The sequence below is a fragment of the Pygocentrus nattereri genome, chromosome 2 (assembly GCF_015220715.1).
Source record: "Pygocentrus nattereri isolate fPygNat1 chromosome 2, fPygNat1.pri, whole genome shotgun sequence".
In the NCBI taxonomy this organism is placed as follows: Eukaryota; Metazoa; Chordata; class Actinopteri; order Characiformes; family Serrasalmidae; genus Pygocentrus; species Pygocentrus nattereri.
The window spans coordinates 26,721,556-26,739,424 of record NC_051212.1 but is presented as its reverse complement, the minus strand read 5'-3'; the positions used below and the strand labels follow the sequence as shown (position 1 = coordinate 26,739,424).

Here is a 17,869-nt window from a genome sequence, read left to right as displayed (position 1 = left end):
CCCATTATCTAGTTTAAAACTAGATAATTCCTAGGCTGTTACAGCAGCAAAAGGGGACAAACTCCCTATTAACACAATTTCAGAAAAAAGTACTAAACTGTCACTGGGGCAGTACCCCTCTTGTCATTGGGGTGCAACCCTCAAGGGTACATCTCAGGACCTAAGGATTAGGGAACATAATTGCACCATAATACACAGAAATGATATTTTCTAAGTTGTATTAACTCCACACACCTGTCTCTGCTTTAAAACATTAAGATATGAAAAGACACAAATATGTACTTTTCATCTGGAAAAACTTATTTAAGGTACACAATTAGACCTTAAAACCACTGTTGTACCTTTAAGGGAACATTTACATTGTCTGTACCTTGAAAAACGAAAAATGTACCTGCAGAGTACTTTTATTTCTGAGACTGCACTTACAGCCTGAGGATAATATGGTGAAATTGTTTTTGGTAAGTTTGTCAGTTACAATTGCAATTACACATCATGTGTTATTATTTTCAGGAGATGTTAAGCTGCTCAGATCATCAAATCATTGTTTGACATGTAAATGCTGACAAAGTATTGATATCTTTATGAATTTGTGAATTCATATGAATATATTTTTAATCAAAAATTGACCTAACACTTTGTATGTTTTGTAAATTTTGCTTATACAATACAGTTGTCAGAGGGCAAGTTCTGATTGTTGTGATATGTGTATTGGGTCTGTAGCTTATATCATTCCAAAGTTGTGATGAAAGGAGTCAGCCATGCGTTGATTTCAGGAGAAACACCGGTTAAGCAAATGTCTACAAATTTTTGGACATAGTGTAGCAGTGGAATGAGAGACCTCTGAACACTCAACCCAACTGCTTACAGGATCTCTCCATGTGGCCTAGAGGAGATCTGAATAAACAATGACAGCAAGGTTAAATTTTTACCTGTGCTAAAAAAACAAAAACAAAAAAAACCTGTTCATCTTGCAAAGCAACTTGCCTACAAAAAATGCACGTCAGAACAGCAGCCACAAGACTTCTTCAGTCATAAGTTCAGCGTAGTCTAACTTGTGGCAAGACAGGTGACACCGAGCCGCTCTGGATCAATCTGACAAAAATAACCTCTGGTAGGTGTATCGTTGCCTCTCCTTTTGTATGTGTGCAGTGCTATTATGGTACTTACTAATGGCCACTGTAAAAACAGTCATAGAGTTTATTGTAATTAAACCTGGGGAGATCATGAACAACTGCCAGATTACAGCTGGGTCGATGAATGATCTGAAATGAGAACAGAACACAGTGCTCTAAATGTTACATTGTGGTGGACATCTCAAATAAATGTATGTAGGAGATGTTCTCTATAGAAGCATGTCATTGCTGTCTGAAGAAAACCATGTGTGTTGGAATAAAATCTCTTTACATACATTGAAAGGTTTTTGCCTTCTTTTGTAAAGTTACTATTTTGGAGATACTTGTTTTTCCTTGGACAGTGATGATGTGTAAGCCCTTCAGTATAGTACTTGTGAAACAAATAACTCAACTTGTACTGCCAATAGCAATGTAGTGCAAAAAGTGGTGGCAGAAGGTCAAATTCAGTTACAAATAAGAGGGTGAGGCTACAGGTAGTCGCAGCAATAGTAGCGTGCTAACTACCAATATAAGTATTCCAGCTAACCTTAGCAAAAAGCCTGTGTCATGTATTCACATAACACTGCATCAAATTAACATAAGCCTAAATGGGTAACATATAAATACAGTTGGCTGTTCACACCATCCTATTCAATTTCTAAAACAAACACAAAGTGACACAAAAAACGTTGTTCAGTTGTTAAACACTCTTTGCAGTGAACACATGCAGTTCAAGTTTGAAGCAACAGATAAAAAATAGCCTGTTGTAAGGATGTTATTAGTGTTAATGTTAGCGTTAGTGTTATTAAGCTCATGTTACTAAAAAAAAAAGTTTAGGTTCAGGTTAAATGATCTAAAATGCAAAACAACAGGCATCTCCAGCTCTGATTTTGCATGATAGGTATGGTTTGAGTTCAGAGCTGCTGAAACTACAGGGGCGAGTGAGCATTTTTCCCACCAGTGAGGTGATGTCCCAACATTTGATTAAGTTGAATAAGGATGCTAAACTAACTAAGGGTGTTAACTAAGAGTGCTAACCTACAAACACAGAGAAAGTCACAGGCAGAATAATAGTGAAGATATTCGTTTCATTGCACACGGATTGCAGGGCGTATATTTCGCCAAATGACCTAATTAGATCAATTTAAACTACTTAACCGATCATAAATAAGCAGATATGAAGTATGGTTTATTATTATTATTATTATTATTATTGATATTGCTTTAATTTGTGAGACACTATTTTTTTATTTCATTATTGTCACGGTGGCAAATATGAGAGCAAGAGTGCAAATAATCCTGCAACATTTATGACCAATAAACATACCTACATGTGTAATTTGATGCACTTTAGCTGTTGCAGTGTGAAACCAATCAAACCAAGTGAAAAACATACAATATCACTAAATATAGGAAAAAATAATAACAGGTATAGAAAGAGCCTTGTGTTCTTCAGAGAAGTCAGCTATCAAAGTTTGCTCTCTGATGCTGGACCAGTCAAAGTCAAAGGCAACACTGACACTGTTCACATGTTATTAGCATGACACAGAAGGTAATTGTTAGTTTTAGTGAGGCAGTGGACAACTTGCGTTTTACACTGTTTTGTCAATTTTCATGTCGATTTTTTTTGGAAAAATTTTGCCCCACCACTTTTGTAGGCCAGTTTGAGTTGAGCTCTTTACAACCAGTTGAATTTTCACTAAATGCTAATGGTCAGTTTCCCAGACAGGAACTAGCCCTAGTTCTGAACTACATTTTCACTTCTACTTTTACTGGAGCTATTATCACTTTAATGCAGAATCTCCTTTCAGAATGCTGAATTGACTCTTGTGCTGTGCTGCACCCACCAAGGCTGAAGTTTCACATTCTTAAAGCAACACAGCTAACCAGATTTCATTTCTCATCAAAGACAGTCTGTTGAAATTCCTATAGTGTGTTCCACACCTACACTTGGCTTTTACAGACAATGAGATTAAGTGAAAATATATATGTTAGAGGTGGTTGTTTGGTTTGTGTCTGTGCTGTGTTTGAACTCTAGCTCTCCCACTGTAGGTGAATGAATACAGCTCAGCATGGACACAGCAGACGTGTGGCATCAAATAGGTGCAGTCCAAACAATGAACACATCATGCTTTTGTGAGTAGTGCCTAACTGGACAAGCACAACATAACATAACATAGCAAATCGCAAACACTAATTATGGTGTAATATCATGCTGTATTGTTTTGTTTACTATGACTTATTTAAATGGGTAATATTGTAATGTTATTCTGAATATCCTTGAGTATTAACTCTAATTGTTTTTAAACAACAGCATTCTCCAAAATGATTATGATGGCTTTATCCATTGCTCAGATTGCCATGGGTGAGTAACATTATATTGGGCTTTATGGCAACCTCTTAAATCTGTTTTATAAACAACAGTTCAGGCCCGTGACAGCAGCAGGAGAATGTAGATGAACACAGTTTGAGCACTGTATCCAGTACTTTTCCATTTATTTAAACCACCAAATTATTATATCACATAGAAGTCAAAACACAACTGTTTTGATCTATTTTACTGAGACATAAAATACAATACTGTATATATCCAAAAAGGTCTGAAATGAATGTTAAATTCTGATGCCATTTTGAACTACAAGCTGCAATAGGCACTTTCAGGAACATTTTAATTTATAAGAGTGATAAAAATGTGGAAATACTACAGATAGCCAAAAGGTTCCAGAAAAAGATGGAAAGATACATCCAACCACTCAAAAGTAAATCTTCCATTTTACTTGTTCTGTTAATGTACCATGAAATCAGCTGACTGAAAGTGAATTATTATTGTCAGTACTGTATCATATCCAAATCTTCCAATTCAGATCAGTCTAGTCAGGTATTTGCATTCTGTTAGCACTTAAACTCCACACTTAAGTGATAATTTAGAAGCTATGTTGGGCAGAATGCCCTGCAGTGGGCTGGTGACCTGCCCAGGGTGTTTTTCCTGCTTTCTGCCCAATAACAGCTGGGATAGGCTCCAGGTCCCCCGTGGCAAAACTATTTGGAGCACCATTTTGAAAATTTGACTGATAGTAGTAGTGGTGTAAAGGACAGTTGTTGATCCGTGATCCATATAGACCACCACCCCCCCCCACCCTGCATGCATGTGAACTGTGGATTAATTGCCAAATTTTAGAGTTTTCCTGCTGCTGTTACTTTTTACAGTAATAATTTCCTAAACCTTGCTGCAGAGCTGCAGTGAAAAGATACAGACCTTTTTTTCCTTGAAGTCATAATGGAAATCCATGACATGACCTGTTAGTCCCTTGGTGTGTTGGTGTGGCATGTGACAAGTTCTCTGTGAAAAATCTGTTAATTTATACCTCATTCCTGCTCCTATTGTGCCTATTGTGATTTTGAACAGGCTGGTCATGGTGGGGTTTGGCTGGTGTGGTGCTAGACTGATATGATTGATGCTGCTGATATGTGCTGTTGTGCTGTTTTGGTTGTACGCATCTCATGAGCCACAATGGTTGTTGTTGCATACATTTTAATTTGCATACTTCTCACAATTCTTCCAAAACTCCTTCTTTTAGGTGCAGTGTATCTCCAGGAGTGTCCCAAGCAACACTACATCCCTATATACTTACTGGTTTGTGGGGTGTTTAGTACAATCCTAACCTTGCTCTCCTGCCTGCCCTGTAACAAATACCAAGGAATGAATTTGTGCTGCTATGTGTGGAATGGCCTGGTGTCTGCCTTCATGTTCTGTTGGTTCATCAGTGGTGAGAAAAGAGAGAGAGTGCTGTACAGACAGTTATGGCCTACAGTGCAGGCCCTAATAAAAATAATAGTTGTAATCAACATAGAAATGTAGAAATAATGCATTTGCTTTGTATGGATATCCACTGACAGTGACAGGGTGGTCCTTCGTAGATGATTAATAAACTCTTAGCACATTATCAGTAACACATCAGCAACATTTTAGTGATGTAGCAGCAGTGAAGCTTCTGAATATATTCAGTAAATATCTTCAAGCTGTACTGTTGATACATTACTTACATTAAGTAGATGTATTGTTAATATGTTACTTCCAGTACACAGAATGTGACCTTACACAAACTTACACAAAACCCGTCACTAATCTTGGTCCTAATCCTAACCTCAACCTTAGCCTCAACCGAAAGCCTAATCCAAACCTGACACATATGTTTTTGACATGTTACTGTGAGTTCTTGAGTGTTTGTTTCATCTAAAAGTACCACTCAAAATAAAGTGTCACCAACCTATTAAACCTTGATTTTCTTGTGTTAAATACAGATATAAAAGAGTTCATTGCCAAATCTAGAGCTGCTGGATGATATTGATGAAATTATAACATATTGCTACAAAGGAGAAACTTCCTTAATACTGTAATACTGTTATGAAAAAAATGCCATGGGAAATAATCATTACTCCTTTAAAGTTGTTTTAAATGCATTTTCTCAAATAGCTTTGTCCATGTCTTACAGGCAGTATGTGGATCTACTCCATCTACCCTCCTAACTACAATTCAACTGTTTTGGGAGAGCCCTACTGCAACAAGAGTCTCTACTTGTTTGCTTTCTGGACCACCACACTGACATATATATTCTTAGCAGGACTGTTGTTGGCTGCTTGCTGTGTACTCATTTGTACGTGTTTGTACAGAGGAGCTACCCATGCCTGATGTTTTCATTCTCAGTCAAATTCTCTTTTCTCCTTGTAAATGTATGAAAATCTGTCATCAGTGACCACCCAACATGTAAAAATGATAGGAAACTTAATACTGGGTAACACTGTATTTTGAGTGGTCCTTCCTTTGTAGATGGTTAATATACTCTTCATAGAGTATCAGTAACATCAACAACATATCAGTGTAGCAGCAGTAGTGCAGCTGAACACACTGAGGTAAATAATCAGAAGTTCTGTTGATACATTACTCACATTAAGAGCATGAGTTATTTATAAGTTACATAAAAGTAGACAATGTTATTTCCATTAAGCATATGTTACACCCCCGTGGTGTGCGGGATGGGACATAACAGTTATGCGACCCTGGGGTTAGCAGGGCCTAGATAGAATCTGGGTAACAGGATACAGAAGACACGATGAGACAGTGTGTTCAGCTTGAGCTCTCAGATTCATCTCTTTTTCTTTTTATTCAACAACATACAAAACTAAATAATCTCTTCTCAACAATCTTTGGTCTCTTACTCCTCTTTCTATCGCAGTTTCACATCAACATTGCATATTACTTGCACTTCATATACATTCACAAAAGATCATTTCAACTTCTCAAATAACAAAACTCTGCACATTGCAGTAAACACTTAGGTCTATAACTCATCAGTATATTTGTGCTCTAACACGGTATCCAAAAATATATATAAAAATGTATATATATATAAAAATATTACTCTCTATTTATACATCTATACATGCATACATGTTCTGCATGAATTCACTCCATTATACAGTTTCACCAAAAATACCTTTAACTCATACTGAGTACACTGACTTTCTCTTAGTGCTTTAATCTCATTGTTAAGTTGAGCTTCATATACTTTATCTGCATAGAGTGTATTTACAATTGACCAAGGTATGAAACCTGAATAAAACTGAATGTGAAGTAGAAAAACCCCAGAGCTGTTACCAACTGTAGCATATATAGCTTGTAAACACATTCCAGTGGTTGGCAGAGGCTCTAGCTTCACTTAAATGAGGCCAAACAGGCTCTTTAATAGGAAATACAAATAAATTGAATTTTTAGAACCCCTTAACGTCACTCACAGCGACCCAATATGGTTTTATATTCACATATATTTAATTACCTTACCTACTTATGTACAACCAATAGATTAAATGTGTTTATAAGGCCGAAATGATCAATGCTGCTTATTACATGCGTATAATGGCGCCAGCCAAGTATGTAGTTACTGCAGTGAGTTAGCTAAACTACAGGGAGGAAAATAGCACACAATAGCGGCGGCCAAGCGCGCGGGAACAGGGCCGAGGTAGCTAATGCTAGCGAAGACTAATAACTCACATTAGCGTCGGCCAGACGCGGTTTACAGGCCACGGTGGCTAACGCTAGCGAGAGCACACAAGTGATAGCGACAGGGAGATACGAAGTAACAGAGCCAAGTTAGGGAGCGCCAGAGCGAGAAATCGTACACAATAGCGTCGGCCAGACGCCAAGTTAGCGGGCCGCGGTAGCTAATGCTAGCGGAAGGCTAATAGCACCCAATAGCGTCGGCCAGACGCGAGGTTAGCGGACCGCTGTAGCTAATGCTAGCAGAAGGCTAATAGCACCCAATAGCGTCGGCCAGACGCGAGGTTAGCGGGCCGCGGTAGCTAATGCTAGCGGAAGGCTAATAGCACCCAATAGCGTCGGCCAGACGCGAGGTTAGCGGACCGCTGTAGCTAATGCTAGCAGAAGGCTAATAGCACCCAATAGCGTCGGCCAGACGCGAGGTTAGCGGGCCGCGGTAGCTAATGCTAGCGGAAGGCTAATAGCACCCAATAGCGTCGGCCAGACGCCAAGTTAGCGGGCCGCGGTAGCTAATGCTAGCCAGCGCAGAACGTCTGCCAATACACCAGGCCATGGTGGCTCATATTACACACAGTTCAACCTTCAATAGCACACACACACTCCTCAGAGTCAGCTACAGAGGTGCAAAGTATGAATTTAGCAGGGAGGTGTTAAAGGTTAAAAATCCAAGTACAATGCTCGTCTGAAGCAGCGGTTCTATGCTAACGACTCTGCCACTGTATGGAGGGGGCTGAAAGAGATCACCAACTATAGGCCCAGAGCACCTCATTGGTCAGAAGATTTCAAACTGGCCAACGACCTTAACGACTTCTATTCACGTTTTGAAGTCACGGACTCACACCCCCCACCCTCCACCCCACACCACAATACACTCAACCACTTTGGATTGCCCATCTGCCCCCTCTGCCCTCTCAGTCCAGGAGGAGGATGTGAACAGGCTGTTTAAGAGGCTAAATCCACACAAGGCTTCGGGCCCTGACTCCGTGTCCTCTGCCACCTTGAGACACTGTGCTGATGAGCTGGCCCCAGTCTTCACGGGAATCTTCAACTCTTCCCTGGAGTCATGCCATGTCCCAACCTGTTTCAAGTCTTCCATCATCGCCCCTGTCCCCAAGAAACCACGCGCCACAGGACTTAATGACTACAGGCCTGTGGCCCTGACGTCCATAGTCATGAAGACCTTTGAACGTCTGGTTTTATCCCATCTCAAGTCCATCACCAACCCCCTTCTGGACCCCCTGCAGTTTGCCTACAGAGCCAACAGGTCCGTAGATGATGCCATAAACCTGGCCCTCCACTTCATCCTGCAGCATCTGGACTCCCCAAGAACCTACGCTAGGATCCTGCTTGTGGACTTCAGCTCTGCATTCAATACTATCCTTCCCACTCTGCTCCAGGACAAGCTCTCTCTGCTCCATGTGCCCGACTCCACCTGCAGGTGGATCACAGACTTCCTCACGGACCGCAGTCAGCGAGTACGGCTGGGGAAGATTGTCTCGGACACGCGGACTTTAAGCACAGGATCTCCTCAGGGCTGTGTACTTTCCCCTCTGCTCTTCTCCCTGTACACCAACTGCTGCACCTCCATCCATGACTCAAACTGATTAAGTTTGCGGACGACACCACCCTCATTGGACTCATATCAGACGGTGATGAGTCTGCCTACAGGAAGGAGGTGGCCCGGCTGGTGACCTGGTGCAGCAACAGCAACTTGGTGCTCAATGCCCAGAAGACAGTGGAGATGACTGTGGACTTCAGGAAAGCCACAAGCCCCCTGCCCCCCCTTATCCTTACCGACACCCCCATCACCACTGTGGACTGTTACCGGTTCCATGGCACCACCATCACCCAGGACCTCATCAAGAAGGCCCAGCAGAGGATGTACTTTCTGCGGCAGCTGAGGAAAGCCAAACTGCCGGCCCAGCTGATGGTACAGTTTTACATGGCCATCATCGAGTCCATCCTCAGCTCCTCCATCACAGTGTGGTATACTGGGGCCACTGCCAGGGACAGACAAAGGCTGCAGCGCATTGTGCGCTCCGCTGAGAAGGTGATAGGCTGCAGCCTCCCATCTCTCCAAGGCCCTCATAACCCTTAACCTCAAACCAAAACCTCATCCTAACCCTCACCTGGCCCTAATCCTAACCCTAACCTTAACCTCAAAACAAAAACCTCATCCTAACTCTCACCCAGGCCCTAATACTAACTCTAACATTAACCTCAACCCAAAGCCTCATTCTAACCCTGGCCCTAATCTTAACATTCACCCAGGCCCCAATACTAACCCTAACCTCAACTTCAACCCAAAACCTCAATCTAACCCTCACCCTGGTCCTAATCTTAACCCTCACCCTGGCCCTAATCCTAACCTTAACCTTAACCTTAACCCAAAGATGAATCCTAACCCTTACTCTGGCCCTAAATCCTAAACCTAAGATCAACCAAAACTCAATCCATTTAATCTCCTGTTTCAGAATAGTGTGAGCAACATGTCTATAACAGCTTGAGGATGCAGAGATGCTCTGAATTAGACAGGTTACATGTTACAATGACTCTCAGGTTAACATCTATAGATATGAATTTGGTCCAAATAAAGTGAAAAACAGCTGAATTCAGCAGAATATAAACAAATTGCATTCACACAATTAATTAAAAGTCTCTTGATAATCTACTGTTAAGTGTTTATTTCACCTAAAAAGGATCACTCAAAATAAAGTGTGACCTATTGTGGTAAAAGTGAATGGAAGTTTTTTATTTCTGCAGCTCATCATGATGAATTGGGTCACCGTGTCTTGTACTACATGTATGATGTAACATATTTATCCCTCTAGTTTTTGGTGAATTTAAATGATTATCCTACAGATGGTTGTGACTTAAGACACAGAAATAAACACTGAACTTTTAATGATTGACGGTGTTACTGATCTTGTAATTTCAATCATGGCGCTAATCTTAGATGCTGCAGGCCTGTCATTGGATTATTTTTATGTCTTTCACTGAGAAAATTGCAAGACTAGTTAACTTCTCAAGGAGAGCTGTCTCAAAAATCATGATGATGTTTACTAAACACAAGCAAACAGCATTGGGAAGAATAGCGGTCACTGTTTACAACTGCAGTTGCTACAAAGCACATAACTACAGCTTTAGAAAAGCACCACATATTACAAAAGTCTAAACAGTGATGTTCTTAGGCTGCTGTTTGAAAAGTGCTAGAACAGGCCAGGATAGCATTTGAGTAGTACACACTAATGAACAGAAACTTACTGCCATGTTATGGAGTTTAAATATGTCAAAATGTATTATATCTTCAAGTTAAAGCAAGAAGGCCAATGAGTGCGATTACTACAAGTGCCACTATGCAAACGCAGCACATCGAGATTTGACTATCAACACTCAGTACATAACTCCTCTCCACTCATCTTCAGTTCTTTTCTTCTCAGCTTCAGGGCCTGTTACTTCTGCATGGTAAGTCTGCAAACTAAAAACACTATAAAGATGTTGTCACTGATTCTGGAACATTGACTTTCTAATAATGTTTCAAGCTTGTGATGGTATAAGAACATCTCAAGTGTTATGTCTGTATATTTTCTATCCCCCAGAAGGTGAAAGTCAGAAAGAAGCATGGAGAGCCAACAGCTGTTAGCACAGATGTACAACGCACACACTCAGAATGTTACTGGCATTGGTAAGTATTACCTGACCCTGCAATTCACATTGAAGTCTTAGATGGTCATGGCACTCAATTTTATCCATTAAGTTCTTGATCATTTGTCATTTACAAAAATCAGGAGTGCTAGAAAAAATAAATAAATAAATAAAGCACTTGCTAGAATGGTGCTTGGGCCTTTCAGCACTGTATCTGGGCTCTCATGTACAGTACTATTAAAAAGAGATCATGCACCATTTATTTAATTTTCAGTAAAAATGGCCCTTTTCAAGAGTTATTTCTAATGATATTTAACCTAATTCATTTGTATGAGGACGAGGAAGGAAAATAAGTGGAGTTTCCAAAACTGGACTTTAAAACAAAAAGATACTTAGAAAATAAGACTTTTAATGTCCATACAAGACATAGTAGACCACAAAAACAAAAATCCACAGGTGTTTCTGTCTGTTTTGCCTGTGAGAAGACAACTCAGTACTGAGTTTGAAAGGATGTGTAGCTATCAAGAAGCTGTTACTAAGAAAAGGGAATAGACTAAAAACAGAGTCCAGGCTTCAACATCATTGAAGGTGTTTAGATTATATGGATTGTGAGAAGCAAAAAATGTAACCAACTTGTAAAACATGAACTTGGTGAGAAAAAATATAGCTCTAGATTTCTTTGAAAAAATAAGGCAAATCTCCCAAAAAGCTGTAATAAACGTAAAGGGACAAACTAAATACAAAAAACCCCAACATATTTAGTTGTTGATTCTTCTGTGAAAATTTCTGTTAAATATATGTTTCTTCTTTTTTCCTAATTCTGAACAATAATTAACTTAGTGTTCACACTGACTGGAAAATAAATGATGAAAAAAGGAGGTCTCTGACTTTTACACAGTACTAGCACAGCTGCCATGTGCACAGAAAGTTTATTACTATAAACTATCATGATAGAAAGAGATGGACTCACTCTGTATATTTAAATCTTTCAGTGTTCTCCAAGTTATTCCTTGTGGCTGTACCCATTATCCAGATTGCAATAAGTAAGTTATGACCAGCAGATGGGTAAGTCATTACTGATCTAGACTTCAAGTGAAATATATCACAAAGCTATTCAATTTTGTATTAACATGCCATTCTATTAATAGCTCATACTTCCGCCGTGTTTAACCCTCTCACTTCCTGCAGGTGTGGTATATCTGCACGACTGTCCCCAGCAGACCTACATCCCACTTTATATGATTGTGTCTGGGGTGTTTGGTCTGCTGCTGGGCATACTGTCCTGCCTTTCTTGTCCTAAGCCAAATCACAATGGAGGGCTTTATGTTCTCACCTATTTGTGTTCAGTGTGGAACTCATTGGTCACCCTTTTCCTCTTCTGCTGGTTAATTGCAGGTGAGGATTTTCATCCTTTTGACATGAGATAAGTGCTAAAATACTGTAAACAAATCCTCATTTGCAAATTCTTCATCTTTTACAGGCAGTGTGTGGATCTATTCCATCTATCCTGCCAACTACAACAAGACCAGAACTGGACAGCCCTACTGCAACAAGACCCTCTATCTGTCTGCCTTCTGGACCACCACACTGGTGTATATTCTGTTAGCAGGACTGATGGTGGGAGTGTTTTGTGTGGTACTCTGTATGTGCTGTTCTAAGCAGGAAAACACACAGAGAGAACAAGCTTAGAAACTAGAAACTGGATCTGTACCTGTTACAGTGATGTTAGCTCTTGTAACTATTAGTGGAGTCTTTGCATATGGTATGTGGTGCCATGTGATCCAAAGAATAAAACAATGAAGATATTTTAGTATACACTGCAAAAAATAGTTTTCTTTTAAAATGATCTGAAATTGAGTAGAAATATCAATTATTTCTCATTTTGAGATTGTTGTAAACTTATTATTAGATTATTTCACTTATTTTGAGACTTTAGTTTTTTTTAAGCAATTTTATAAAGTCAAATTAGCTTACTATATTGGCAGATAATTTTGTTAGTTTCAAGCATATTTCTTATAATAAGCAAAATTATCTGTTAAAACAGTAAGATAATTTTACTTATTAAATCACTTTAAATGAGTAAAATTGTCTATAATCTCAAAACAGTCTCAAAATAAGAATTATTAGATACATCAAGTAAATGTATGATCATTTCACCTGACCAGATACCGCTTTTAAAGTTTAAGAATAGATAAAGGTCTAACTCTGGACACTGTGTACATTCATTGAAATCATTAATTGACCTATTGTAATATTTGTTTAATTATATTATTTCACTTTTTTGCTTTTGTTTTTATCTTCTGTTCTGCAAGTATGCAAGTTGTTGTGAAGCTATAATCGGTCACTGAAAATGTTTAAACACTGGAATTAAACCATTTCATCCCTGTTTGTTACCCTGGTGTGACAGTATAAAAATTTTGCTGTGGAGGAATACATAAGTGAGGTTCTAAGACAGGGGTTTAACCACTGCATCTCCAATGTCCAGCATATTAAGTTTATCCTGATAAGTTCTGGTACCGCCTTTTTGTCCCAGCTACATCAAAAAGCTTCTTTGTGTGTATTTAGACCAAATTTGGATCTGAAAAGTGCATGCAATAATCAAGATGCTTCCAATGTATAATATCCCATTTTTTAATCTATTTATTTTTTAACCTAGCTGTGGTCCAGAAAACTGATCAATACTGTTAAAAATAAAGGTTATTTTTATACATTTTTTCCGGGGCAGTTCCCCTCTTGTCATTGGGGTGGTAGCCTTAAGGATACATCTCACTACCTCTAGTCAGGAAACACATTTGTACCCTAATCCATTAAAATGATATTTTCTAAGTTGTACTGACTCCTCATACCTCATCTCGCCTCCAGGGTTTTTATTTTATTGGTCTGTTTTAAAACATTAGATTTTGAACAGGTACAAATATATACGTTCCCCTGGGAAAACCTTATTTAAGGCAAATAATTGGATCTGTAAACCGCTGTTGTATCTTTGAGGGTACATTTACACTGTTTGTACCTTGATGAATGAAAAATGTACCTGCACAGTACTTTTATTTCTAACAAAGTAGCAGGGAACAAAAGGTCAATCCACTTAGACAATGCAGAACAAAAACTACCAGAGACTGAAGTAATATAAACTTATCTACAGTCAGCATTACAAATGTGTTTATGGAAGCCCTAAACAAAGAACCAAAATGATTGTAATTAAAGTATAATAATGAGTAAAACAAGAGCTGAAAAGCTTCATGCTGGGCCTACAGAGAGTTTGTTTGTTTTAGCATTGTCTGTCTCCGTTGTCCATCCATCACACAATCAAGAGGTTCTATAGTTATGGCCAGGAGATAGACATTGCATTCTGATGTTAAAACTTCCCCAGTAGATAGTAGAAAGTACTGGATAGCAACAGGAGTAAAATTGTACTGCTTACCAGCAAGCAAAATTCATGAGGTACATGAGTAACTCTTCTGGAAAATCATGCATAAAAAGGCTGATTTTTGAGATGTGGGGGGATTTTAGAATCACTAAGGTAGTGCAATGTGTTCAAAGCCTCAGAGAACATGACCCTTTTTCAAACAACAGGTGAGTGAGTATAAGTGAAATATACGGCACAGAAAATGACAGCTAAGCATATTCTTTAGAAATTGGCAGCTGGGGGAGAATCCTGTACAGTTCATGTTGTGATAAACATTTTATACAAAGTAAAAAAAAAAAAACATAAGTAAAATATAAAATAACAAAATGTAAAAGTTGCAAAGAATCAACTTTCCTGGTTTTACTCATTCACAGTCAAGCTCAGTGGCACTTAGTAGTCATTAGACCAGGGTACACTGTTCCAGTCTTTGAGGGCCTTTGTCCAGCATGGTTAGATGTTTTACCCACTGTAACATACTTGATTACACTTATCTGTTAATTGGCAGTTTTAGTGTATGTGTAGTAGGGAAACTTCAAACTGTGCTCGACACCAGAGTTATGAACCCCTGCATTAGACCCTCTCAGTAGAGGTGAAAATGTCAATGGTAAATGGTGGAAACTGCCACTGGCATGTGTAAGTTTTTTAAGCAACAGAATCCTAACAGTTCCAGAATTCTAAAGTTGCTATCATGTCCATATTAAAAATATGAGGAGATTGCCAGTTCCATCCCTAGTGATGCTACAGCCATCTGTGGCCAGGAGTCCAAGAGAGCACAACTGGCCTTGCTCTTTGGGTGGCTAGGATAGCCCCCCCTTATTTGTTAGCAGACGTAACAGATCTGTCATTTGGCGCTTGTCTCAGAGTGCGTTTGGCTGTCCAATGACATTGACTGGCTTCACAGGTCTTGGAAGAAGCCTGTGCTAGCCTTCACCCTCCTAGCGTTGGTAGTATTGTGTGATTGGGGGAGTCTTAAGTAGTGGGTGGAATTGGAGACGACTAAATTGGGGAGAAAATTGGGTAAAAATCAACAAATTCACCAAAAGTTTCTTAAATTTATTCTTGAGAAAGGTCCTAAGAAAAAGTCTACTTTAGATTCATGACGTTCTCAAACCGCAGAATTGTTTCTACCTTTGTGCTGTTGAGGGTGTGTAGATTCTGATCTTATTGAAGAACAAATCCCAAATAAAAAATACAAATTTTACACAAAACTGTAAAATCTTAAGAACGGTTGATAAATTAGGTTCTCTGAGTCTAAGCTAGTCTTCCCCTTTGTCACAAAAATGGAGGATATTTTTGGAAATTGTCACTGTCGTGTGCTGTGGCATACAAAAATGTTGCAAGTAAAATCTTCCTTTGATTCTTCTGAATTTAGGGGTTGTTAAGGATCTGAAATACAATTATTGCTACAGGCAAGCTAAGCACTGTAAAAATTAGTCAATGTTTTAACTTTGGAAGAAAGTAAACCTGGTTGCACCAAAATACCTCACACAAACCAATATGTGTCAAATGTGGTAGTTAAGAGGCTTCAGCAGTTGTACAGTTGTTTACAGTTTGGGTACCACAGGTCAAGATTGAGGTGACTTTTGAAAACATCAGTCATTTTTTGCATAGACAAAATCTGCTTAGAGCTGGAACTCCTACAATCCCAATTCCAATGACGTTGGGACGTTGTGTAAAACATAAATCAGTCATTCACAAGCAAGGATGGGGCGAGGCTCACCACTTTGTGAACATTACCAATTGATGGCAATGATGAAATCTTGAACTGTACCACAAGCCCTTTCAGCTTCGAGTACAGCTCGGCTTGACCCGCCATCCTTCAAGGCGCATGGAAGACAAGCGCCGAGAATGTTCTCTGTACTGGCACCCAGGTGGTGGAATGAACTCCCACTGGCTGTCCGAACAGCAGAGTCTCTTACTGTCTTCAAACGCAGACTGAAGACACATCTCGTTACACAGCACTTCAATGAGCAATGAATTATAAGCTGCACTTATATTTTGTTATATTGCACTGTATATTGTAGTGTATTGTATTTTATTGCATTGAATGGCACAGAGTTCTGTGTTTAACTCTGTTCCTTTTTCTCTCTGTATCTACAGTGACTTTTTGTTTCTGGCAGTATCTGAGCTCAGGACTGTCTTTTTCTCTAAGCTATTGGTAACCAGCAAAAGACTTTCTCTAGACAGACAAAGCACTTCTTGTAAGTCGCTCTGGATAAGAGCGTCTGCTAAATGCTGTAAATGTCAATGTAAATGTAAACATTCAGATGACTATAGTGGTCTTAATAGTATTTAATGGCATAGTATTTAAAAAATAAAAATAAAATTAATAAATAAAATGCAACAGCAATAACAACAACTTTCCTCTTCGCACCACAATATATACTATGTGCATCACATAATACAGTGTGTCACTTGTAGGCTTGTCTGAGCTCATGTTTGTCATGATTGATTCTGTCAGAAGAAAGTTAAAAATAATAATAAGTAGCACAATTTTCACATTGTGAGGACTAGATAAAATAACCTTTTCTTTTGAAGATCTTTTTCTTGATGACTTGGACTGGAATGAAACCATGATAAATCTTTGAGACGAAAAAGCTTGTTTTTCTATACCTCATCTACACTTCTGTAGCAAAATACAGGTTTCGGTTGCCATTATGTATTCAAACTGTGGAGCATTTTGTGAAATTAGTGCTCCCTCTAGTGTAGAAAGAAAAGTAAAAACTAGTTTTAAACATGCTCAGTTAGGAACCAGCACAATCACTATACATAAAGAACTTGTGCAGCGGTACAGACCTGTTAACTTACTGACTAACATTCTGAGCCTGACTTTTCTTCTTGGATGAATAAATGCCAAATTCATTCAAATGTAATTATTCTTCCATAGCATAGGCCTGCTGCACTCTTCTCCATTATTGTCTGTCACCTTTTCAGGTGCTATGGGTTGCAAATGATAAAAAAAACAAAACAAAACAAAAAAAAACAAACAAAAAAAACATAATTATTTACATCACTCCCAATGAGGTAAATATGTTGGCCAGCAAGCATAAATAAATGCAATGCAAATTCAGAAAACCCTTTAATCAAAATGACAACACCTGAACTATACTTCACAAACATGCTGCAAATACAGAAAACACATTTTCAGAAAGGCCAGTCACAAAGCCAGTCACAAAAAAACAGAAATGAGCCATAAAAATGTCTCACAGATCATGATTAACTTGACTGGCTCATTAGCTTTTTGACATCAAAGCTGTACTACAGTAGTTATCTGTCATATCTGGTATTGCTATTTGAAATTTTATAGTTTCCCTTTACAGCAATTTCTGCTCATTTTCAATAAAGTGATATTGGCTATCTTTTTAGTTAAAGATTAAGTCTTATCAGCCACCATGGTAAAGTAGCCAAAATGCACTGAAACTACAAAGTGGGTCATTGTGATATATTTTAAACATCCTCAATTCTGCGTTCCTGAACCTTTTCTCCTAGATGTTATGTATCTGAAAGAGTGTTCTCTAAAGCACAAAATCCCTGTGTACTGGATCGTGCCCAGGGGTGTTTACTGTAGTCCTGGCCCTGCATGCCCTGTCTTTTTAGAAAAGAGAGAGGACAGAGTATCATCTAATGGGCCTACAAAGTCGTCGCAATGTT

At 38.9% G+C, this 17,869-nt stretch overlaps 2 protein-coding genes across 2 annotated transcripts; both read left to right on the top strand.

Annotated features, from left to right (window-relative positions):
* The first annotated feature begins 696 nt into the window (after positions 1-696).
* LOC119265759 (transmembrane protein 272-like) lies at positions 697-6,314 on the top strand. The gene is made up of 5 exons (XM_037546518.1): positions 697-1,111; positions 3,165-3,248; positions 3,427-3,477; positions 4,691-4,879; positions 5,606-6,314. The coding sequence occupies exons 2-5, from the start codon at positions 3,185-3,187 to the stop codon at positions 5,800-5,802; spliced, it is 501 nt and encodes a 166-aa protein (XP_037402415.1). The 5' UTR covers positions 697-1,111; positions 3,165-3,184; the 3' UTR covers positions 5,803-6,314.
* A 4,278-nt stretch (positions 6,315-10,592) lies between these two features.
* On the top strand, positions 10,593-12,677 carry LOC119262630 (transmembrane protein 272-like). The gene is made up of 5 exons (XM_037535591.1): positions 10,593-10,632; positions 10,767-10,852; positions 11,805-11,855; positions 12,001-12,207; positions 12,293-12,677. The coding sequence occupies exons 2-5, from the start codon at positions 10,789-10,791 to the stop codon at positions 12,499-12,501; spliced, it is 531 nt and encodes a 176-aa protein (XP_037391488.1). The 5' UTR covers positions 10,593-10,632; positions 10,767-10,788; the 3' UTR covers positions 12,502-12,677.
* Positions 12,678-17,869: the final 5,192 nt, after the last annotated feature.

Excerpts from the sequence above, each read along its gene's own strand:
- LOC119265759 (XM_037546518.1), top strand. The coding sequence starts at position 3,185 with ATGGACACAGCAGACGTGTGGCATCAAATAGGTGCAGTCCAAACAATG. Across the intron at positions 3,249-3,426 it reads AATGAACACATCATGCTTTT|CATTCTCCAAAATGATTATG; the intron begins GTGAGTAGTGCC and ends TTTAAACAACAG. Across the intron at positions 4,880-5,605 it reads GTTCTGTTGGTTCATCAGTG|GCAGTATGTGGATCTACTCC; the intron begins GTGAGAAAAGAG and ends CATGTCTTACAG.
- LOC119262630 (XM_037535591.1), top strand. The coding sequence starts at position 10,789 with ATGGAGAGCCAACAGCTGTTAGCACAGATGTACAACGCACACACTCAG. Across the intron at positions 10,853-11,804 it reads TCAGAATGTTACTGGCATTG|TGTTCTCCAAGTTATTCCTT; the intron begins GTAAGTATTACC and ends TAAATCTTTCAG. Across the intron at positions 11,856-12,000 it reads CATTATCCAGATTGCAATAA|GTGTGGTATATCTGCACGAC; the intron begins GTAAGTTATGAC and ends CACTTCCTGCAG.